The sequence below is a fragment of the Mauremys reevesii genome, linkage group 2 (genome assembly GCF_016161935.1).
Source record: "Mauremys reevesii isolate NIE-2019 linkage group 2, ASM1616193v1, whole genome shotgun sequence".
Taxonomy (NCBI): Eukaryota; Metazoa; Chordata; order Testudines; family Geoemydidae; genus Mauremys; species Mauremys reevesii.
In genome coordinates this window covers 71,722,755-71,746,853 of record NC_052624.1, presented here as the reverse complement: position 1 = coordinate 71,746,853, position 24,099 = coordinate 71,722,755, and the positions used below count along the sequence as shown (strand labels likewise).

General features: G+C 41.2%; 2 protein-coding genes across 12 annotated transcripts in view; one reads left to right on the top strand and one right to left on the bottom strand.

Moving 5' to 3' along the window:
* Positions 1 to 463: 463 nt before the first annotated feature.
* OXSM (3-oxoacyl-ACP synthase, mitochondrial) lies at positions 464 to 9,467 on the bottom strand. Of its 6 annotated transcripts, none has more exons than XM_039523152.1 (3): positions 9,221 to 9,277; positions 4,642 to 5,658; positions 464 to 1,808 (listed from the first exon to the last, which is right to left on the bottom strand). In XM_039523152.1, exons 2-3 carry the CDS (start codon positions 5,625 to 5,627, stop codon positions 1,406 to 1,408), a joined length of 1,389 nt encoding a protein of 462 aa, XP_039379086.1. In that variant the 5' UTR covers positions 5,628 to 5,658; positions 9,221 to 9,277; the 3' UTR covers positions 464 to 1,405. The 6 variants fall into 6 exon arrangements, 4 of the variants coding, with proteins under 4 accessions (XP_039379086.1, XP_039379087.1, XP_039379084.1 ...); XM_039523153.1 differs by having other exon boundaries at positions 9,217 to 9,235; XM_039523150.1 differs by lacking the exon at positions 9,221 to 9,277 and adding an exon at positions 8,920 to 9,120.
* Positions 9,468 to 12,305: 2,838 nt separating this feature from the next.
* Positions 12,306 to 24,099, top strand: part of NGLY1 (N-glycanase 1) — a 49,910-nt gene continuing 38,116 nt past the window's right edge. For 3 of the 6 annotated variants that reach the window (XM_039523131.1, XM_039523129.1, XM_039523132.1), the window contains exons 1-3: positions 12,307 to 12,570; positions 13,750 to 13,864; positions 19,783 to 20,025. In XM_039523131.1, the coding sequence (XP_039379065.1) occupies positions 12,443 to 12,570; positions 13,750 to 13,864; positions 19,783 to 20,025 (486 nt within the window). In that variant the 5' untranslated portion in view covers positions 12,307 to 12,442. Of the gene's footprint in view, positions 12,621 to 12,790; positions 12,803 to 13,748; positions 13,865 to 19,782; positions 20,026 to 24,099 lie in introns of those variants that run through there. The other 3 variants (XM_039523130.1, XM_039523133.1, XM_039523134.1) reach the window with 3 other exon arrangements.

Genomic DNA, 24,099 nt, shown 5'->3' with positions numbered 1-24,099 from the left:
AGCAAGTGTTGAAAAAAAGTTTCTAAGGTAAATATATTTCTGTGTGAAATTTTATATTTGATTCGTTTTTAACGGAACAACTAAGTTGTTTATAAAGTCATAAACTGACTGATTCAAAATTATGTTACCGGGTAAGAGATGCAGCGGCTATAAATTCAGCACTTCATTTCATTTGAATTCAATGCATCAAAAAAGCTCTGTTTATGAAGTTAAAGGAATACTGTCAAGATAAACATGACATATTATTAGAAAACAGAAGCTGCGTTTCTATGCACTCTAACTTGGAAGGTGCTGAACTCACTTAACAGCCATTGATTTCAAAAGCAATATATCCCACATTAACTGCACAGGTTAGTAAAACTGAATTTTGAAAATATAATTTACTTTTCACTATTTATGCTATATACCTTTGTATATCACTTATCATGGAAAATTAAAATAGATGAGTCAGTGACAGACAGGATCTGGAATATCTGAACTGCAAACAGGAGGGGAATTTTTATTTATTTTAAATCTTTCTATTAAAATTTAAAACAAAATCAGGATTACCAATACATATAAAGAAAATACAAAACCATCATGCTTTCAAATCAAATAAATTTCTGTTCACTGTTAAATCCTTTGAGGAAAAGGCAATTCAGCTGAGTCTACTTCTTTGATGTTGCAAAAGATATAGCACTGATGTAAATAAAGCCCTCAGTTTTGACAGATTCCCCCTCACTTAGAATAGCTGAAATAGGTTTATTTTTCTGTCTAGCTGAGCCACATCTTTACCAAACCATTTGCAAGAATAATTCCATTTAGATTCTACTTTTACATCACAAAAAAAAAAGAGAGAGAGCAATTAATAGGTTTTTTGTTTTGTTTTTTTTTTTTTTAACAGTGGCATGTACTTTTGAATATTTAATATAAAAAGATTTTAGAGCATTTCCAACTTTAATACCTTTCTTTTTAAAATAAGACATTCCTAATTAAAGTGCTGAATTTGGTATTTCAAAGTTCTGCATAATCAGAAGTAATGCAAACAATATCTTAAAGGAGAGAATGAGATGAATGGGGTTGTTGATCAAACAGGAGTTGTAATATTAAGGACTAAATCCTGCCAAGTGCAGAACGTCCTAACCTCCCAGTGAAGTGAATGAAATCAAAGAAAGCACTTAGCATTTGCAAGATCAGACTCTAAAAGAGCAATATTCATTCTTTTGTAGTCTGAAGTATAAATAGGTAAGCGCTGTAAGACTTAAAAAAGAAAAAAATAAGCAAGTCTCCAATGTGACTGAATAAAAAGGTATGTGGTTCATGTAAAAAGTGTTACAGTACAAAACATAATGAAGTCCACAAATCATTTTTCAGGGCATTTACCAATTTGCATTTGTAGTATTTACACACACATACACATTGTAAGTTAAACATTAGCAAAGCACAGTGTTGCATTACTACCACCAAAGCCAAATGAATTAGTAAGAGCAATGCGTCGTCTTGCACTTTTCCAGTCTTGGGCTGTTAGCGGAACATAATTGAGATCAAACTCCGGCTCGGTTCTATCCAGGTTGAGAGTAGGTGGTAAAATTCCATGGTAACAGGACAGTGCAGTAAAAGCTGCCTCTATAGCACCTGCAGCCCCCAGGAGATGTCCTGTTGCTCCCTTTGTTGAGGAAACTGCAAGAGTATATGCATGCTCTTTAAAAAGTCTCTTGATGGCTTGATTCTCAGCAGCATCTCCTAGTGGTGTAGAAGTGGCATGTGCATTGACATATGTTATATCCTCAGGACATATTCCAGAATCTTTTATTGCTGCAGACATACATCTAAGGAAAAAGAAAAATAGAGAGCTTGATTTCCCGCTGTCTTTTGTAGTCACTGCCATCTGTTCAGAGTGGAAATGGCTGTTAAATGCTTAAAATCAGAATGGTTGCATTTCACAGGCACTTTGCTCCAATATAAATGACTACACAAGATGCAAGGCAGAGCAGAATGAGACTCATTCACTTTATCAGCAACAGAAGAATAATATACACACTTAGATCTTGGTCATCTTAAATATTTTATTCTTCTATAGAATATATTGACTGGAATTAAAGTCTACAGTGGAAAAACTGTTATACCACAGGTTGAAAAGGGGGATATAATGAATGAAGCCACAGATCACAGATATAATTCTCCATTAGAGGTCTGTTTTTAATCCAAAGGTCAATCATTCTCCTTCTAAAATAAGTTTTATTATCTTAAAAATTATTTCCCCCAACTATTTTACAACTTCAATTACCCTCTGCTGAAGTTTCTCTAGTTTAGCCACCAGGTCAAAAGCAGAGTTCCCTCAGTGATTACAGCAACCATCTTGATCATAGGAAATTAAACAAAAAGTTTCCTAATTTTTACATTTTCTGTCCCTCATGTTTATATTATTCCCTTTTGCTCACAACATCCCTAGCTACATCCTCACCACTGTTCAGAACTTTAGTGCAAATTGCTTTCTCCCCTGGAAAAAATCCAGAGAGGCAGGAAAAACTCACAGAAACTATATGCCCTTGACATTATATAAATTGGGACGCCAATAATGGATATACAGTAATAAGTGTAAAATACACATTTCAGATTTCTTTGCTAAAGTAAAACATAATTCATAATTTAAAATGTTTAATATAAAATTATCTATTTCCTGTTGTGAATTTAATTCATATTCTGCCACAATTATAAGATGCATATAGGAAAACTGTTACAAATATATAATTGTATCAGCTCAGTGGTGAAAAAAATCTGTAATTTGAGAGAAAGTTCATGGTTAATCTCAGTATTTCATCATAAATGTCTTAAATTCTAAATAAAAGTCTAAAGCAATTAAGTATGAACCAAGTGCTATAAAGAGAAAACTGGTAAATTAGTCTTCTACTTTAAAATCTGTTAACAAAGCAAAGATACGGTATTAAACACAGACCTCAGAACAACATAAAATATAGAGAACCACCTGTTTGGTCATTTAGTCCATTTCCTTGCCAGGGCAGTTCTTCCTTACAAAGGAAAAAATCCTGGGAGGCATGGTATAGGTATATTAAGAACAGAAGAACTGAACTGACTATGAACTATTACTACAATAATAATTCTAATGGGGTCAGTACAATGCACTGGCTCATATAGGCACACTCAGCAAATCCAGATTATCAACAAATAGGTTTAGCTTTGATTAGGTGCCACTGTCATCCATGCTTTCACTTTTTATTTAGTTAGTATTCTTGGATTGTTTTACCATATTCATTTTTTCTTTGACCATTTCATATGGTAACAACAATATGACATAAACACAAAGGGCATCCCAGCTTCTATGAAAACCATTACTTTGAACTGATATGTAACATTTTTAGCATAATATTACAATAAGCTATGAAGGCTAATAAAGCTACTACTGTACCTGTGAACTTTAGCAATGACCTATAGTCGGCCTACACAAGGCTCTCATACAGTAAATATATATATATATATATATATATATATATATATACACACATACACACACACACACACAGGTAAGTTGTTTCATTGATAATTTAATTAATTATAGGGTATTTACACTATATACACAATATAAACATAAAATGTCAAAACAGTGAAACAGGAAAAAGGTATAAACTGTGTGTAAACTAGTTTCATAAAGAAGATTTTCTATTTCAGTAATGGATAGAGCAACATGCCTTCTTTTCCACAGATATGCCATGTAAAAGCAGGCTTGTTTTAAGACTGGCAAAAGATTGCTGAAAAATGGCACTATCCTATAAAAAAATAGGACATTTAGTCAGCCTACAGTGTGAAAATATCTTAATTCTAGGCAGAGATCTGAGGACATATCAAAGTGAAAATCCAAAGTGCATTTCTGCTGTCTACATCCACCAGCTCTAACCTTTTCCACCAATACCACACTGAAGGCACTGAGTCTGCATTAAGATCCCAACCAAGCAAGATACTTAAAACATGCCTCTATTTGAACCATGTGCTTTGCATAGACACATCTACGGAACTTGTTCAAACCAAGTCCAAAATCTTTTTGAGAGCATTTTAACTATTCACACTGATAATATCCAAGGTAATTATTCTGGGAATTGACATTCTCCAACTATTACACAATTGCTAATGTACTATTTGGGAGTTCAATGTGGGCTAATTAAATAGCATTCCTAAATAACACAGGTAGCAGCATTACCTGCTTTCATAGCTGAATATCTCTCCTCTTAAATACAGAGGTTCAAAAGTTTTTTTTGTATTCAGAGAGCCTTTAACATGTGGCTGTAGTTGGGAGTCATTTATGGTGTGAACAGCTGTGTACATTAAAAGTAAAAGTGAAATATTTTCCACATTGAATAAAGCTTCCATAATATTACATAAGAAGGCTGAATCTAGTGAGACTACCTTCCCACAAGAAAAATAAGATAAAACCTCATAAAATCTTCCATTGTTCAGATTAAGCTTTCAGGCTTTTTGAAAATCTGCGTACCAATGTATTTTAAACACTCCCACATCAGTTAAAAGATATGTGGATGGTATTCATACTGAGATGCACAATATTTCTCTAGGCAAATTTACAGAGAATATTGACCAACAGAAAATAATAGTTTAATAATTTATCTGTCAAATTAATCTACAAATTCTTACCTAAAAGCACCATCTCCATCTGGATTAGGTGCTGTTATGTGGCAAGCATCACCAGAGAGTCCATAACCTAAAATTTCTGCATAGATCCTGGCTTCTCTTTGCATAGCATGTTCATATTCTTCCAACACCAACACAGCTGCACCCTCTCCCATTACAAATCCTTCTCTTTGTGAATGGAATGGTCGACATGCCAGTTTAGGGTTTGAGTTAAAGTTAGTGCTGAGTGCCCGAGCTCTTGCAAATGCAGCTATAGACAAGGGGCTAATAGAAGCCTCTGTTCCTCCAGCCAACATCACATCAGCATCACCATGGCCTATAAATCTAAAGGAATCTCCAACAGCATGTGCTCCTGTGGTACAAGCGGTTGAAACAGCATGATTGGGCCCTTTCAGCTGGTATTTAATGCTGATCTGACCTGCTGCCATATTGATTAAGATCTTAGGGATAAAGAATGGGCTGACTTTGTTATAACCTTTTGTTTTAAATGTCAAGCCTGTATTGGAAATATCTTCCAACGGAACCATTCCCATTCCAATTGCCACACCAGCAGTTAAGTGATCCAGTTCAGACTGTGGATGCCAGCCGGAGTCTTTTATTGCTAGCTCTGCAGCACCCAAGGCCATGATAGTGGCCAAAGACATGGATTTGCTTTCTGATTTTGACACAAAGTTTTCTTCACTGAACTGACCCTTGCCATTTCCTCTTGGCACACAAGCAGCCACTCTACATGGTACACTTGTATATTCTTCCCCATCCAGAGAGATAATCCCACTTTCTCCTTGGAGAAGGCGATTCCACACAAATTGAGTCCCAACGCCAAGAGGAGACACTAAACCAATACCTGTGACAACTACTCGCCTTTGACGTTTGGAAAGTGACTTGGTGCTGAAACCATTTTTGCCACTTCTTAAACATTGATGTAATTTGGGACTCCGTTGATGAAAATTTACAATTTTTAAGAAATCTGCTAAGCACTGTGAGATCATGGTGGAGATCAGGGTAACCTGAAATATGTTTCTGTAACAGGTAAAAAAAGTAACAATGAAATAGCTGATGTAAAAAGCATTTAAGGTACAGTAAAATTAGGTCTTGCCTTTTAAATGCATGTGTTTTCTAAATTGCAGAGAATGGTGTTTTCTGGGTGACTAGTGCCCTATCATGGCTATTTATTACATAAGTTAAGGACCTCATCATAACCTTTATGGGAGACAGCATAGTCTAGGGGATGGGGCACTAGATTGGGAGTTAGGAGACTTGGATTCTGTTTCCAGCTCTACCACAGATCTGATCTGACACCTTGGCAAGTCACTTCACCTCTCTATGCCTCTTTCCCCTCACATCTTTTGTCTATCTTGTTCATTTAGACCGTTAGCTCTCTGGGACAAGGACAGGGATCTCTTACAATGTGTTCGTACACCTATTACACTTGGGCCTCAATCTCGGATGGTATTGTAACACAAATAAATAAGAGCCGTCACTTGGGTATCCCTTACTTTGCACTTCTATAGAGATTTATACTTTCAATATGCTGTAAAAATATTAACTAATCCTTTGGTTGCCCTTAATGTTAGTTTAACATTGTATTTGAATGAATATCGATTTATATTGTGCAAAAATTGCTTTGCTCTATCACACCATTTTTGATTTAACAACTTAATAAAATCAGATTTTTCACATTTGAGATAAAGTTTAATCAAAAAACTAACTATAAATTTAGATAATGAAATTCTATAAATTAGTCCCTAATTGAAACTACATTGTTGCTAACTGGGGAAAAAAGTTATTTAAAGTCATATAGTATATATCAAAATGCTGTGGAACATATTAAGTAGTTAATTTACATTTATTAAAAATGTAGTACAGTTGCAATTTAGAAAGCCATGAAATATGGCCATTTGCTCTTTTTAAGCAATTATTTGAAGTGTCTCCAAACACCATATATCTCACAATCAAATGTATTTGCCTTCATCAAATGACTTCTATGCCATTAGTTGTATTGGTATAGTGAAAATATATAGTGGAATATAATGCTGTTACAGGATTAATAGCTCTCACTTTGAAAATAACCATATCTAGTATCATAAAACTTTGCATTATTATATTAATGTTTAGTACACCTTCAGCTGAAGAATCTCGTATTGATCACTGTTAAAGAATTAGATACTAGATTATTGGTCTGATCTGGTTTGGCAATTTGTATTCCTGTTGTGCAGATGCTCATGAGCGTATTATTTGGCTTGCAGGAACTTTATTACCTGTGATGATACACAAGAAAGAAATAGCCCAACTTGACTATTAAGTGTCCAAGTAGAGTTTGCAGGGCTTCCAATTAGAAAATAACCCTTTTCTCTTCTAAATGGAGCAAATTTGGTTTGACATCCATGAGAAACAAATAACCTTGGAACCCCCACTATCCCATTTTTTTACCAAATAATTTTTCCGAGGGGAACTGCACTTGGAGATAATATTGTTGTAATAGAATGCTGTTACCTACTCCTGCTGCTAGATAAAGAGTTGGATGGTTATTTTTGAACAGAGTTTTAATCCTGTGACAGCATCTGGTTCTAGTGCCTTTATTTCTATTGTGCCAAATGTTTAATGGTATGATGTTATTTTATATGGGTAAAAACATGTAATTGTATAACAGTAGATATTTTGGATGTTGGCTTGGTATTAAATTCACAAGAGGCCCTGCTGTCCCAGGTGGGGGCAAGTGGCAAGCAGGCCAAACACCCCAGCAGAGGGGGAGGGGGCCTGTACCCTGAGCCCCGCTGCCCAGGGCTGAAGCTGTTGGGCTTTGTCCCAGGCAGTTGCGCTCAGGCTTTGGCTCCAGACCCCAGCAAGCCTAAGCCAGCTCCAGTGACCGGGGTCACAACTGTCAGGGACTCGAACCCCGACAGCGAAGTTCGTTGTCTGACCGCAGAGAGACAGGCAACACCAGCAAGGTCCGATCAAAAGCTCTTTATTGACAAGTGCACGTGTCAATAAAGAGCAGCTCGTCTCCAGAGAGAACCAGCCCCCCTTTACAGCTTAGTATTAGCCTATATAGACAGTTTTATTACGTCATACATCACTCACTTGAGCAAAACCCACCCCCCTTTGTTTAACTTAAAACTAGACACTTTTAATATACACACATGCCTAGACTTTATGTCTACAACTTTAGATTATTAATTATATCTTAACAAGCACCAAAAGTTAGAAATACAGGGGAGTTTTAAACAAGCCTATAACTCAACCAGAGAGATAGAAGCTGAACTGTGAGATGCTAGAGTTTCTTATCAGTTCTTCAAACACTGTCCTTAACACAGCACAGCTGGTACTATGCCAGGAATGCAAACCCTGGTTTATCTCATGTTTTCCAGGGCTTTGTGAAACAATGCTGCTTCTCAGTACTTTTCCACTCTGGGATTACCCAGAAACCTCTGTTAGCCTGAGTTCAGTCAGGTTGCATACCTGTTTTGTTGGCTATATCTTTATTCAGGCCTAACACAACCAACCCACAGTTTGAGAACCACTGAATATATTGTCAGAATAAACCTTATAACAAGCTATGTTCTGAAAAAACAATGCTTAGTCACTACCTTCATTTAATGGCTATTAATGTTCCATAAAAAGAAATAAATGTTAATCTAACATTAAGGGCAATCACAGGATTGGTTAATATTTTTTACAGCATACTGAAAGTATAAATCTGTATAAAAGTGCAAAGTGAGGAATACCCAAGTGAAGGCTCTTATTTATTTGTGTTACAATACCAACAAGTTTCTAGCCCTTCTGACTGTGGAGAAAGCTTCAAAAGGTGACACCCCCCCCCCAGTGCACCCTAAAGGCTCATAAAGCAGAACACACAAAACAAACACCAAAGCTATTATTTTACTTAATCTCATGATTTTAGAGCCAATATCATGATTTTGGTGTGCCTGACTCATGTTTTTTGAACATTTGGGGTTGGCTATACTGCTAGAGTAGCTGAGATTACATAGAATACTATTTTGTTACAGGGGGCAAACATCAACAATTCACAAAAGGAGTGGAGCCCTCCAAACTGAATAAACTAGGGGATATTTTACTGTTTTGCTCCCTCCCCTGGCTTCACTACCAGCCCCCAGGCACCGCATTGAAAATAGGGTTACCAGCCCTCCAGGATTGTCCTGGAGTCTCCAGGAATACAAGCTTAATCTTTCATTAAAATGTATGCCATGGGATGAAAACCTCCAGGAATAGACCCAACCAAAATTAGCAACCCTATTTGAAAACAAGAGTGGATTTTCAAACCTCACGCCTGCAAACACCTGGGGGCGAGGGAAGCGGTTACACCGCCTAGTTAGTGGAGGCCTCTCTCCAGTGACTCCAGCTCCAGCTCTAACGCTGCCTGCGCGGCCTGGCGCGCACAGGAGACGCTGGGACCGCACCAGCAATGGCAGCGCTCGGGTGGGGGGCGCCGCCGCTCAGCCACGCGGCTTGTCCCTGGCTGTGGGTACAACCCCCCGCCCCGCCCCTATTCTCTAGAACAGCCCTGGCCCATTTCCGGAGGGGCCAGGATCCCCCCCACCCCGCGCGCCCTTCCCGAACCTCCCTCTTTCATTTCATCCCATCCCAGAGATCGGCGCGGAAACGGGCACAGTCCTCGGCTGTCTGTATCTCACCTCCCCCTCTCCTCTGTGGTCAGCTCTGTCTCCCTCCCTTTCTCCAGTGGCGGTGGGCTAAACCACGTGAGGAAAAAGGGGGACAGGGTCTCAAACCTCGACAACCTGATAATCGCCTGCCGATTCCTCGATTGGTCAGAAGCGCCGGCACCAATCAAGAAATCGGCGCTGGATTGGTAGGGCATGTGACCCGCTGCTTCCTTGGCTTCTGCCTGTTTATCTGTGAGGCTGGGGCAGGGTAAGATGCGTGGTGTGTGTTTATCTCGCAGTCTCTGCTTGCGACACCAGTTAGAATCCCACCCATGACAATAAGTAGAGCCTTTCTTCAATTTGCCCTTAGGTGATGGAAATATTCTCCCTACTTATCTTAGAGCACAGCATGAGCAGAATCCAAGAGCTATTAGGGTTATCTACAGAGACCAAAAAGAGGAGTCAGAACAAAAAACAACAAGGCAGATCCCTATAAGGAGGAGCCATAAAGATTTTTAAAAGACACACAGAATAAAGTTATATTAAAAAGGAAATTAATAAAAAAAGAGCCAAGCACTCTCGAAAAAGTCACATCCAGAAATAGAAAACATGCAAAAGAGAGCACCAAGAACTCAAAAATTCACTTTCACTCACTTTATTTTTTTCACATCATCTTATTTAGTATTACACACATAAAACTATATTAAAAAGAACATTAAGGTTACAAATTCTGAAGTTAGGAAATGCTAGAATATTGCTTGTCACAAAAAAAGTCTTTAATCACACAGTTAAAGTATATGCACAAGGGGGACCAAATTAAGGTTGCACAGTATGTCCGTGCCCCCAGTCTCATTTTAACACGCCACACCTGCATCAGCTCCTCATTCCAGTCCCAGATCCCTGAGCATCAAATCCCAGTCCTCTCCCACCCCCACCCTCTCGACTTCACCAACTCCCTTGGATTGGCAATTTATTCCTCCATATTCCAGTCAGGTAGCTAAGATTCCTCCTCCTCCTCCTCCTCTCTGCCTGGATGCCAGCAGGGGGGCATTAAAAGCACACGAAAGACAAGATCCTTGCTCTCAGTTCCCCTGCCTGGCACTTCAGCAATCTCCAACTGTTGGGAAGACCAACTGAGAAAGTCCTGCTCAGCCTCTGCATCCCTCTGATGGAGTCTGCCCACAGCAGATAGAATCTTCAGAGAAGTGAGCTGCCAAACTCCCCTGAGCATGTGTAAATTGAGATTTTCAGAGGCTCATAACTTTACCAAATTTGGGCAGATTTTCATGGGAATTGCAAAAAGGCACATCCCTGACACCAGGGCAACCTGCCCCCATCAAATTTCATGTCCTTACTCCAAAGTATGGAGGCACTAGAGTTGCTCATCAAAATGGTCATAAGATTTTTTTTTAAACATGGGCAAAACATTTTTCCATAAAATTTTGTTCTAAGAAACAACAGAATTGTTTTTGCTGAAATTTTCCAAAAATAGTTCAGCCTGAGGCTGGCACCCCAGCATGGAAAATTTCAGCCCAAATGGTTACATTTGGCAAAGTTATAAGCAACTGAAAACAGGGGCTTATAATGGAAAGTGTCCAGGCAACGTTAAAATGATGGATGTTGCTATCTGCGTTGCCTATAATAAACTCACTGACTCACCCTGTGCTCTTGCCTCAGTTTACTCATCTATAAAAAGGGGATCACTTTACCTCACGGGGTGCTAAGGATTAATAAAACAAGCTGTGTTTATAAAACACTACGAAATTCTTGGATAAAAGCACCTGTAAATGTACATTATTTGGTAGGAGGAAGTTTCTCAGGTGTGTAAATGAGCTGCTCTAGTTCAAAGACCCTGGTGATCTTTGGCTTTCTGGGAGAAGAAACTGCAGAAACTGGTGTGCATGACTATCCCTAGAGCAGGGGTGGCCAACCTGAGCCTGTGAAGGAGCCAGAATTTACCAATGTACATTGCCAAAGAAATATGTCAGCAGCCCCCATCAGCTCCCTCGCTGCCAGTGCCTTCCCTCCCTGCACCTCCTGATCAGCTGTTTCCTGGTGTGCAGGAAGCTGGGGGGAGGGGGAAGGGGGAGGAGTGAGGGCACTGCAGGCTCAGGGGAGGGGGTGGGAAGAGGTGGAGAGAGGGCAGGGCCTGTGGCAGAGCCAGGGGTTGAGCAGTGAGCATCCCCTGGCCCATTGGAAAGTGGGCGCCTGTAGCTCCAGCCTCAGAGTAGGTGCCTATACAAGGAGTCGCATGTGTATCCGGAGACACAGGTTGGCCACCCCCTGCCCTAGAGGTTCAATGTAAACAGACAAAAGTGAAATGTACATTGTTCGTACTGGCAAAAGTTATTAAATGGGGTGCCATACTGATGGGAGGTCATCTAGTCCAACCCCCTGCTCAAAGCAGGACCAACCCCAACTAAAATCATCACAGCCAGGGCTTAGTCAGGGTACTTGCACATTTTACATACTCCTTGTGAAATGGGATGGATCTGTCCTTGCATGGTAAAAGATCCATTTTAGGGGTTTATAGGACCACAGTATTAGAAAAGGACAAGCAGCTTCAAAATTACTTTAAAAGCAAAGCAATCAGACCACACCATGTAGAAACTGACCGAGAGAAATTCTTTTGTATTTTGTACACTACATACACCTTGGGCCCAATTTTCAGAGACTACACACCACAACCTCAAGGGAAACTGCACAAGGTTAGTACATCTGAAAATCAGACCCATAAAATACATTTGTAGCTAAAGGGGTAAAAAAAAAAGGGTGAGACTCACCAGGATATATATTTTTAAAGGACCCATTTTTAATTAAATGTAACTCAATCTAACAGATTTATTTGAAAATTCTCAGAAAATTCAAAATTCACTCCGATTCTGTGCGGTAAATTTGGGGAAAGAGGCACTATATTTGTCATAGAAAACAAGGACGTTGAATCCTAGAGTTAAGTGAAAAACTCAGTGCAAATTAGCTATGGAGGCACTGACTGTGCTACTAATGAAGCTGTTGAAACTGAAAGGGAAACTTGCCCGCCCGCTCCACGTTCAGCCGCAGGGTGGGTCAGCAGGTCCCGGATCTGGGAGCAAGCGAGCGGGCGGGCGCGCGCACGCTAGACGGCAGCGCCCGCTCACTGGGGACGACACCCTCCCATCCCCCGCCCCCAAGAAAGTAGCACGATGGCGGCCGCGGGGGGTCCCCCCGCGCCACCGCACTCTCGAGCCGTGAGTGAGCTCTGCCAGAACGCCCGAGACACCTTCCTGGAGGCCTCGCGGCTACTGCTCACCTACGCGGACAATATCCTCAGGTGAGCAGGGCGGACGGGCCCGCGAAGCTGCGGCGGACGCGCCGAGCGGGGTCAGTCAGGTCACCGTCCCCGTCCCCGTGGCGGGTATAAATCTTCTGACTCACGATCTGCGGGCTGGCGGGGGGCGCCGCGGGGGGGCACGACCTGAGCTCGGGCAGGGCAGCCAGCGGGAGGGGCTGCTGACTCAGCAGGGGAGGCGGTGGCGCTGACCGCAGATCTCTGCCCCCCGTTGGCTCAGTTGCACCCGCTTTTCCCTTAGAGAGCAGAGCTCCCGCTGCGGGGGCAGAGCTTCCCCTTCCGAGCCCACGCGGTGTCGGCCCAAGCAGCGTGTCGCTGCCGCCTCCTGCTGGGCCTAGGTCCGGCCTTGTGACCTGCCTCCGCACCCCTGCCCGGCACCCGCTTGGACGGGCCCACCTGGCAGCCCTTTACTCCCATCTACTGGGGCTGGACAGGCTGAGGGCAGGAGATTGACATTTAATGAGTCAGTTGCGTTTCCCACCCTGAGGGTGCAGGTCTTGTGCATTTCAGACCTGTCCCCCAAGCGCGCACACAGTCTGTGAGCGGTTTGGGTGTTTAAACCGTGCCTATCACCAGGGTATTCTAGCAACACGGTATTCATGTATTGCACAGTATTTTGCCATGTGGGACATGGTGGGGAATGTACAGTAAACGGCCATTCATCCCAAGGCAGTCAGTCATTGAGCAGGACCCTATTATGCTAGGTGCTGTACAAACACACACAAAAAGAAGGCCCCTAGCCCAGAGAGTACAAATGTAAATGTAAGACAGATGGACACAGACAGATTGGGGAGGACAAGGAAACAATGAGAGAGTATTAGTCAGTGTTATGACCAGTGATGTCAGCACAGCAGTGGCCTAACCTATGTCAAGTTTTTTGTAGGACAAGGAAACAATGAGAGTATTAGTCAGTATTATGACCAGTGATGTCAGCACAGCAGTGGCCTAACCTATGTCAAGTTTTTTGTAGGATGTAGATTTAGAAATGACCTTTCATGGGCTGCCTACACTCTGTACATAAAAGCAAGTCTAAATTTCTTAGCTTCTAAAAAATGTTAACACCCTGAAAAATCCAGCGAGAGGTGTCACTACCCACACTGTAAATTTCCAAGTTTTTTTAGCTGATGACATAATTGTTTTAAATTTTGTAATCCCTATCAGACATCCAAATGAAGAAAAATATAGGTCTATTCGGATTGGAAACCCAGCGTTTTCTACTCGGTTGTTACCTGTCAGAGGAGCAGTTGAATGTTTGTTTGAAATGGGATTTGAAGAGGTGAGTATTTTAGATGTTTGTCTTCCAGGTTTGTTTTATCCTGTTATAACTTCAGCAGTGTTCCATCTACAGTATAACAGGTGATTTGTCCTTCTTCCGGTTCACGCTTAACTTTACAATTGCAAGATGATAGGGCCTTCTCTAGGGCTGCACCTGAACATGGTGGAAAGGCTTGTGTGTTCCAATGACCCTGAGAGCTATGCTGTAGTAGTTTAACTCCTAGTAGAGCCACTCCAACTGGACAGAAGGTAGACATCAGACAAAAAGTCCATTATTGGGATTAACCAGATTCCTTAGCCCTGGTAGGCAGCTGGTCTAAGGAGAAGGTATAGTCTGTATTCAAACTGAGGTTGTCCGACATGCTAGCCTATCCTGGCCCATGGACTTCAGTGGAGCAGCCGCTTTCTGCTTCAATTTGCAGTGGCATTAGCAAGCTATCTTTGGCACTGCTGCACAGCTCGGGCATTGGGCTGTGGTCACTTTGGCCTTCAGTGGGGTCTGCAACAATTTTCTCGATTTTGTTTCACGTACACCTTGCAAAGACCTGTGTTGTCAATCCACGCGTTGCAGTCTTCTGCACCAGTGGACAGAATAGCCAGCAAGGACTACAAAAGTGATTTTTTCCTCCCTTGGCATTCACCCCTTGTCAACCGTTGAAAATAGCCCACTTCAACCTTAATTGAATTGGCTCGTTAGCACTGACCCCCACCCACTTGGTAAGGCAACTCCCATCTTTTCATGTGCTTTGTATTTATACCTGCCTACTGTATTTTCCACTCCATGAATCTGCTGAAGTGGGTTTTAGCCCACGAAAGCTTATGCCCAAATAAATTGGTTAGTCTCTAAGGTGCCACAAGGACTCCTCGTTGTTTTTAAGGACAGGAGAATGTGACTAGTCATGCTCAACCTAGTACCACTTTAAACAATTCTTTGTGCAGGTCCATAGTCCTTATTCCTTGCTATCTCTTCACTCATTCTGTTCTGTGAAAGTCCTGTGGTGATGGGAACAGGGGGCTCCTAGTCACAAACCTGCAGTTAGGCAGTGCCAGTGTGAGGGTTGTTTGTTGTTAACTTGGAGTGATCTTGGAATCCATATCCTTCTCATGCGACAGATCAGCCCTCTTTAAAGATAGTGCTGCTCTCCCTAATGCAGGGAAGGGGGGAGAAATGGATCCCTAAATATTGCTCACTCCATTATCAGTTTACTAGTATGCCATGACTAGCTGGTCAAACAGCATGTGGTTGAAAAGCAGCATCACACACAGAACACTGACCTTTGCAGCCTGGAAATGTCTCCACTCTTTCTGATGATGATGGTGGGCTTGGAAAGTACACTGCAGTCCTTGGAAGAGACCTTGCCAAATACAGCATTGATATAGCTGCACCAAGTGAGACACATCTCCCAGGCAAGTCCCATCTTGAAGAGGTCTGTGCTGGATACACATTTGCTGGATAGGCAAGTCTGCGGAAGAGTGGAGACTATCGGGAGTGAGCTTTGCTATTTGGATGTCTATTGCGCGTGCACACCTGATTGTGTACCAAAAGGAATAAATGATCACCTGATTTTCCTTCACCTCAGCTTGACATCTGCATGTCATGTAACAGTGCATATGTACCGATGGTGACATGTTCTGACATTGTCCAAGTCTTCATAGACTTTTTCTTTGACAATGCCATAAACTCAGCTCATCAGTGCGACAAATTAATCATTCTAGGCAATTTTAACGTCCAAGTTGGTTGCAATCACAAAGCTTTGCCTAAAATAAATTGGTGAACGAGGTGTGGGTACAAATGGCACACTATTCCTCACAAAAGTGCATGGAGAATTAGCTAGTCATCACAAACATATTTCAAAAAGCAGCAAAGTGCAAAACAACATGGATGCATCCCTCGTTGTATACCAATGCAATCATTGGGATGTGATAATCACCTGTGCAATGCAGGGAGCTGCATGCTGTCTGATCATCAGCTCATGAGATGTAAAGTGACACTAATCCTCCAGTTGAAAGAGCGCAGATGTTGTCAATTTCCAATATCCACGCTCAGTGTGCATGTGTTGAAATCTGAGCTCACGTGTACAAAGCTTGTTTAAAAAATTTCATGAAGTTCTCCTCACACTTTGAGTCAGACTCTGTCTGGTCATCTTTTCAGGAAACAGTGTTCAATGCATCTAAAGAGGGAGCATCAGGAATGATTTGACAACAATGATGCTGATATAAAGCAACTCTTGACATCCATGCATGCTCTTCACACATGGATAAATTATAAAAACTCATCTATTAAAAAGATGGTGTATTCACATACAAAGTGTAATGTGCAAGCTAAGCTTCGCCACATGAAGGATAGCTGGTGGAAAATGAAAGCCAACCACCTTCAATCAGTGGCAAACAAGACCCCAACCAGGTTTTGGATGAGTTGAAGACTCTGTATGGCAAGGATCCCCAACGCGGTGCCCACTGGTGCCATGGCACCTGCGCCATCTAAGTGCACCCGTGTATTGGCCAGTGGACAAACATCTGCTGAAATGCCGCCAACAAGCTGCGTCATCCAGAAGCGTCGCCGCCGATTTGCGGCGGTATTTTGGCGGCGACGCCTCTGGATGACGTTACTTGGGGCATTTCGGCGGCGATGCCTATTGACGTTGCTGCTTGTCAGCGGATGCTCGTCCGCCGCTATGGTCCTCCGTGGCTCATTGAAAAAGGTTGGCGACCACTGCTGTATGGCCAGCAATCTAATGGGCTACCCCCATCCGGAATATAAATGATTCACTGCCACTGACTGATCGTGGACAAATTCTGTAATGATGAGGCGAGCACTTTAATAAGGCTCTGAACTGCCCATACACCAGGTTAGCATCAGCACCTGGTGATCTTGAACAACTTCCAATTCAAGACCAACTCTCAGTTCCACCAAATATATCTGAAGTATGGAAAGCTGTCAAGCAAATGTGAAACAGCAACGGATCAAGTACAGATGGTATTCCTGCAGAGATCTTCAAATGTGAGGGACATAGAATTGTAGGACTAGAAGGGAGCTGATCAGGAAGCTCACTTGGCCTCTGCTTAAAGTTTTGGGAACTGGAGCTGAAAGATGCCAACATTATTCACTTTTACAAAAGGAAAGCAGTCATGCTTCTTGCAATAACCATCGTGGCATCTCACTTCTTGCCACTGCAGGAAAGATACTCGCCTGAGTCATGCTAAACTAACTTACCGATCAACTTGCAGAGAAAATTGGCGTTTAGGCACTACGTGGCTTCTGTCCTGGGCATGGTACTTCAGACATGATCTTTTCACTCCAGCAAATACAGGAGAAATGTTGTGAACAGAATCAAGACCTATATGTAGTTTTTGTCAATCTTATTAAGACCTTTGACTCTGTAAATTGAGATGGCTTGTGGACTCCACAAGTTCAGTTTTCCCCCTACAAGTTTGTCAGTATTATTAAATCTTTTCATGCAGGAATTCAGGTTCGTGTCCTTGACCATTGCTGCTTCTCAGCTTCCTCTGTTGTCACCAAAAGAGTAAAACAAGGCTGTGTTCTTACCCCAATATTGTTTAGCATCATGTTTGCAGCTGTTCTAATAGATGCATTCAGAAACATTGATTGTAGTATGTATATGAAGTACCATATGGATGGAGGGGTCCTAAATCTGCATTGCCTGTGTGTAAAGACAAAAATTATGAAGATAACTATTCATGAATTACTATCACTGATGATTGTTCTTTAGTGGCCCATAACCTCAGGGACATTCAGTTGCTCACTGATTGCTTTGTGTGTGCAGTCAAATATTTTGACTTAGCAGTCAGCCTAAAGAATACAGAAGTGACTGTTCAGGCTCTACTGGTAAATACTGCAACTGCTCCTGTTGCCTATTGACTATGTACCACTCAAAGTTGTTGATAAATTTTGCTACCTACACAGTGTTTGCTTTTTGAAATACAGTGATGACAACATAATTACAATGATGATAACACCATTGGTGCAGTCAGTGATGCCTTCAGAGAATTTTAGCGTTTTCTCTGGCATGAACATCGTGTCAGGCTGCAAACCATAATTGATGTTTACCACTATGTATCATCACTACTACTCTCCTCTATGGCTGCAATACATGGACAACTTATCAGTGCCACATAAAATGCTTGGACAAATTCCCTCTACAATTTCTACAGCAGATAACTGGAATTAAATGGCAAGATTTGATTCCAGACACCAAGGTCTTCGAGTGTTGCAGCATCAGACATTTAAGCTTTTATAGTGAGAGCACAGCTGAGATGCTGTGGTCATATGGTCTGTATGTCTGACAGTAGAATACCAAAGGCTGTCTTTTACAGAGAATTGCAGACTGGAATACATTTTAGAGACAGACCAAGAAAATATTACAAAAACACTGGAAGGGGCCAAACTCCAATTTTGCAGAGTTGACCTCAACATTTGGGAGCTTTTAGCCCATGATCTGAATTGCTGCAAGCAAGGAGAAATGGGTGAGGCATAAAGCTAAAAGCAGTGCATGTTCATCTACAATTGCCTTCACCCATAGCACTTACAGAGGGAGCTGCAGATCCAGAATTGGTTTATGGTCTTGTTGTGGGGCCTGAAACAAGTGATTAGCTCATCCGTTGAGCTTGACTGAAGACTCCATCAGATTCTACTTTCTAGCCATTTGCAGTTTAAGGAGCACTTTTCCTTTCATTTTGCATATCTTTACTTTGTCCATAAATATCTAGTGCCAAATAACATGAAAGTTAAGGAAAGCATCATCATAAATCTGTAGAGATAAGGTAAAAGAACATCCTGAGTGAAATCTTGGCCCTATTGCAGTCAGTGGGAGTTTTACCACTGATTTCAGTGGAGCCAGGATTTCACCCTTTGTGTGCTAATATGGCCCCATCACTGTAGCAGAAATAGAAGTAGAAATAGTTTCTAGTTTTAATTTGTGTATGGAATATTTGAGGGAAAGCTAAGCTGAAAAAACAAGGTTTGCTTTTGGAGCTGAATTTGGCTAGTTCAATTGTCACTCTTATCTCTTGTGGGGTTGAGTTGTCTAATCTAGGTCTAGTGGTGGTGGGAGCTCTCTCTCTTGCAATTCTGAGCCTCCCTCTATTGGTCACACATTATAACTGCCCTGATGGAAAGTAGCTGTCACGGGAGAGCCTGACTGCAGAGGAAGAGGTAGTGCCTCAGGTTTCTAGGGCTATTCTCACGAAGAGGTCCAGGATAACACCTTGAATGGCACAGTATTAAATGGAGAATCCGTGTAGATAACTGCACTCCAGAGTGATTGTGTTTGGGAACCGGTGTTACTGGGCAAACTGCTGCTGTATTTTGTATGAGTTAGAGCTTTGAGAGTATGCTGCTTCATCTCTATACAAGTTGTGGTCATCAAGGTTGGAGGTCACAAACTTATTTTCAGTAGCCATCTGCAGGGTGTGTATATTCCACCTCTGTATGCTAGTCCATCTTTCTCGGGTGTTTAGAGAGGGGAAGAAATCCGAGTTACAGTTACCCCATCTCGCTTTGGCTGTTCTGGCTCAGCACTCTCCATGTTCGCACCATGGTCATTTCACTGCTCCTGGGATTCCTTTCAGGCTTGGCAGTTTCCTTACCAGCCTTCCCATTGCACAACTACTGCGCGAGACCTTGTTTAGAGGAGGAACTGGACACTTCCCCTTACTTCTGGAGTAATAAGATAAAAATAAAAACATGAGGCCCTTTTCCTCCTTCTCTTTTAATTCAAGCTGAAGATGGGCAAATATGTTAGAAACATTGAGATCTTGTTCCAGTTTTCCTCGGTCTCTATGGATAAAGATGCCTCTTCTCTCTGCAGCGAGGCCAGCAGAGAAAGGGTTAAACTGCATTGTTTTATTTGCATGCACTAAATACAGAAAACATAACTTTTCTATGTTTTTACATTTCAGGGAGAAACTCATCTTGTTTTTCCTAAGGAAGCCTCAGTTGAACAACTCCACAAAATCCGAGATCTGATTGCTGGAGAGAGAAATAGCAGATTAAGTGAATCAAGTCAAACCCAAAGATCAGGATCTTCTCAAACTGTAACCAGTATGCAGCCTATTATACCTCAGTCTTCAACAGCTGCTGACTCAACCCCAATCCCTGTCAGTAGGCAACTACAAACATCAACTGCACAATCTGCTGCAATGGTAAGCACCTTTTAAAATCCTCTTATAATACCTATCCTGTAAAAGGGATTGTATTTATAAGACTTGGAAAAACTTTCATGAGGGCAGAAGTAGAAATAACAACTAGAATACTGGGGACAACTGAAGATTTGATTCCCTTGATAACTTTCTTGGGAACATCTTTTCCCATTACCTTAATGAGGTTATGGAAGTTCTTTGTCTACATCCAGCCTCAAAGATGAATGTGCTATGGGCCCAGCAAGAACAAATGACACAACAGAAAAGGTCTTTGAGTGTGCAATTTCCAGAACAGGATTCACTGAATGTATGTTTTTTAGATGGAAAACTTTTCCAAAGTAACAATGGAATTTACACAAATCAACAGTCCATCCAGCTCAGTAACTTTTAGCCAAGAATGACCTATGCAGAATAGTTCAGAAGAAAACTCAATTTAAAAAAAAAAATCCTGTTTGTGATAGGCAAGACGTTCTCAGTTTTTTCATAGTCTGGACCCATCTTATTATCTTATGGGTGAATTTCCCTAGCATTTGCATTCATAACATTCGTTTGGTAATAAATACATAATTGTGTACAGCAGTTACATCAAGAAGTAAATATTAAGAAGGTATTATGTATTTTTAACTGGTTTGTATGTGATATACCAGCGGGAAATGAAGGGAGCCAACATCGTGTGATCAGCCAGCTCTCTACTGACCACCAGTGAATTCCACAAGTTGGTTAACTATATATTGTGGAAGTGTACCCTGTAGGGGTTTTTTTTTATGCTTTGCCCTGGGATATTACAGTGTTTAAGACTAACTGTTAAGAAGTTAACATTCGTGGAATCAGTATAGAGGATGCTTAGCTTTTCAGTTAATCTTGTTTTTTTAACTTCAGTTCTTTAAAAATCCATATCCCCATTCTTTAAATTTCAGTTACACTTCCTGAATTAACTCAAGTCTGTTTCTAAGAACTGTGTTTAGAATAGATTCTCTGCTTGTATACTTCAGAACAAGCTGTCCAAAGAAATTTTTTCCAAATGGTGTTTATAAGTGATGTTTCAACCATTATATGATGATGATGGGTTGGCTGGATGTTGCTGTTACTGTTGTGGATTTTATTGCCTCTTTAAATTGTCTTAAACTTCATCATTGTTGCTCTAATCTAAAGACTGAAAGTTAAGGTTAAGATTTTGTCATAAGTATTTTTAGTAGAAGTCACGGACAGGTCAAAGGCAATAAACAAAAATTCACTGAAACCTGTGACCTGTCCCTGTCTTTTTTACTAAATATACCAGGGGGTAGGAGGGGAAACACAGGAACTAACCGTCTGAGTCCCATCAGCTGCTGCTCCAGTCCTGGGGGCTGTGGTGGGGGTAGTAGTCACGGAGGTTCGTTAAAGTCACAGAATTCATGACCTCCGTAACAAAATCATATCCTTACCTGATAGTATACCCTCACTATTGTATTCATATTTTTAAGATCTTACATATATAGCCATATATGGTTTTACTTCAGGATCTTTTTCAGGAAAACAACCTAACCATCCTTTCTTTGTATAGTTTTGAAGCACTGATGGTTCTTCTTCCACCATTTTTTCAAAAGTGTCAGTTATGTAGAGGTCCTTTCCCCAATGCCAAACATTTTAGTTCATTCATTTTCGCTTTTAAGCTTCTCATTGGTAAATGAACAAACTCATGGTATCTATTTGTAAATATGTGCTTATTTTAATATATCTAGTTTTGCTAAAATTACTCCTAGTTTCCCTCCTTCCCTTTTCTCTGTTGCAACTGTTTGTTGCTGACTGATTCCCATGCTACTGAATGTGTAACTTGACTTCTGCTTATTAAAATTTTATTCTGTTTTTCAATCTTCTCTAATAAATTTCTTCCCACCACCCTTTTTTATCTTCATTGCCAGCAGTCTGGTTAAGATGGAAACCTTTGCTACAAGTTATCCAGTGCCTGAAATCAAAGCTCCTTTCTTTTCCATCTCATTTTTTCTCATTCGTACATTGAGACTAATTCCCCCCCGAAGGCTTTTCTGGGATGTGATTCAAATGTTGAACATAGCCCATTTCACTTTCACAACAACCTACTCTTGAGCGGTTTCCTTCAGACAAAGTGAATCCAACTTTTGCATGTGAGATTAAGAGGATGGACCATAATTGTCCGAATTGTCCTTGTTCTTGACATTCAAACGTTCAGGGAACTTCTACTGATTTACAAACCTCTTCATGAGATAATTAAAAGCAACCCAGAAAAGATCATTTAGGGTCCTGGTTTTCAGAAGTGCTGAGCACCCACAAATCCATCTGAAATAAATGGAAGCTACAGGTGAAAATCAGATTTTTAAGCTTTATCAGTCAGTGTATGCCTAATGTCCATTCACATGGCAAGCAGTCAATTTGACTACAGTTAGAAAAGGTACCAAGGATGTGCAAAACTCAGTGCTTCTGTAAAAAGATTAATGATCGTTAATAGTATAGCTCATTTCAGATTATTTCATTTTATAAATGTTAATTAAACCTTATAATATGCTTGTACATAAAGTATTATACCTATTTACAAATAAAAAAACAGAAGCCCAGTTTGGGTTAAGTAACTTAAGTTCACCCAATGGTAGAACCAAACCCAAGAAGTCCTGACTTTAGCTTTTCGGTTCTACCTTATTTACAAAAAGGACCTAGATAATTTAAGTACAAAATGGTTTAATTCTCAAAGAGAGGAGGTAATAGTTCTTTGTATATCTACTTACCTACCTTAGGGTTTTATACTGCCTCCCATTGGTGTAGGATCTGAGCATCTTCCGTGTAAAATCATTAGCAAAGTCTCTAGTAGATTCATCGGTTTTATTTCTCTTCACCCTTTATACAGTCAGAATTCTGTTTTGGGTAGGCTTTTTTTTGGTGGAAGTGATGGGAGGGAAGGAGTTGACGGGGGTGTTCAACTTGCAAGTGTCACTTATGGTGCAAAAGCTTCCTCTCTCAGAGAGCATTCCTATCATATTGGGATGGGATACAAACCCATGCCTCCAGAGGATGCTGCAACCTGAGCGCAGCATCTTGTATTACTCAGCTACCCTGATGACCTGTGGCATGGGCATTCAGCTACCTGTCGTTGGAGAGGGCAGTGCTCAGCTGAAGTCAAGGTCTGCTCCCTCAGGAGATGGTCAGACACTAGATTGCCTGATCTCTGCAAGATTGTTCCATAGCCAGGTCCTCTCAGAGAATGCTCTCAAATGCTTCATCCTGATCTGGGACAATGTAGATCATAAAGAAGAGTGCAGCTGTTGCAATGTTTCATAGATCGACATTTGGTCTTTGATGTAGCTGCGGCTTGATCTGTTGATTATTTTGAAAATTAGGATCAAGGCCTTTAAACTGGCATCAAAAGCTGACTGGGAGCCAGTGGAACGATGTGAGCACAGGCCTGGGTGTACTCACAGTGTCTTAATCCATGGAGAAGGTGGGAAAATGCATTCTGTACCAGCTGGAGCCTGTGCACAGCCTTCACGTTCATTTTCAGCTGCAGCGAGTTACAGGAATCCTACGTGAAGGTGACAAATAGATGGATTACTGTGGCTAGGTATTCATCAGGGAAGAAGGGATGATGTTTCCTAGCAAGCTGGGGGTGAAAGAAGGCATTTCTGGAAATTGTGATGTTACCTGATCATCCAGGCTTAACAAGGAGTCAAACAAGAGCCGAAGACTCATATGTCCATGGCCATGAAGAAATTATCCTTTAGTGCCAGAAGAGCAGTTTATGCTGTGCCTTAGTCTGAACCTGATTGTGAGGCATCCAGGATGTTGGCACTTGGTAGTTACTACTTTCTTAATTATTTTGCTCAGGAACAGGAGGTTGGGGATATGATGGTGGTTTGAGAGATCTTCAGGGTTGAGTGTTGGCTTCTTGAGGATTGGGTGAACTATTGTATTTTTTCCAGGAGCTTGGTTGATGTTTCTCTGAAGGAGGCTTGACTATTTCTATAAGGAGAGATATGGATCCATTTCACAGATTGTGGCTCTAATATTTCTTAGGAATTCTTGAGCTTTGTCTTGAGTGATGGAGCCAAAGTCAAGGGTAGTGGGGTAGAT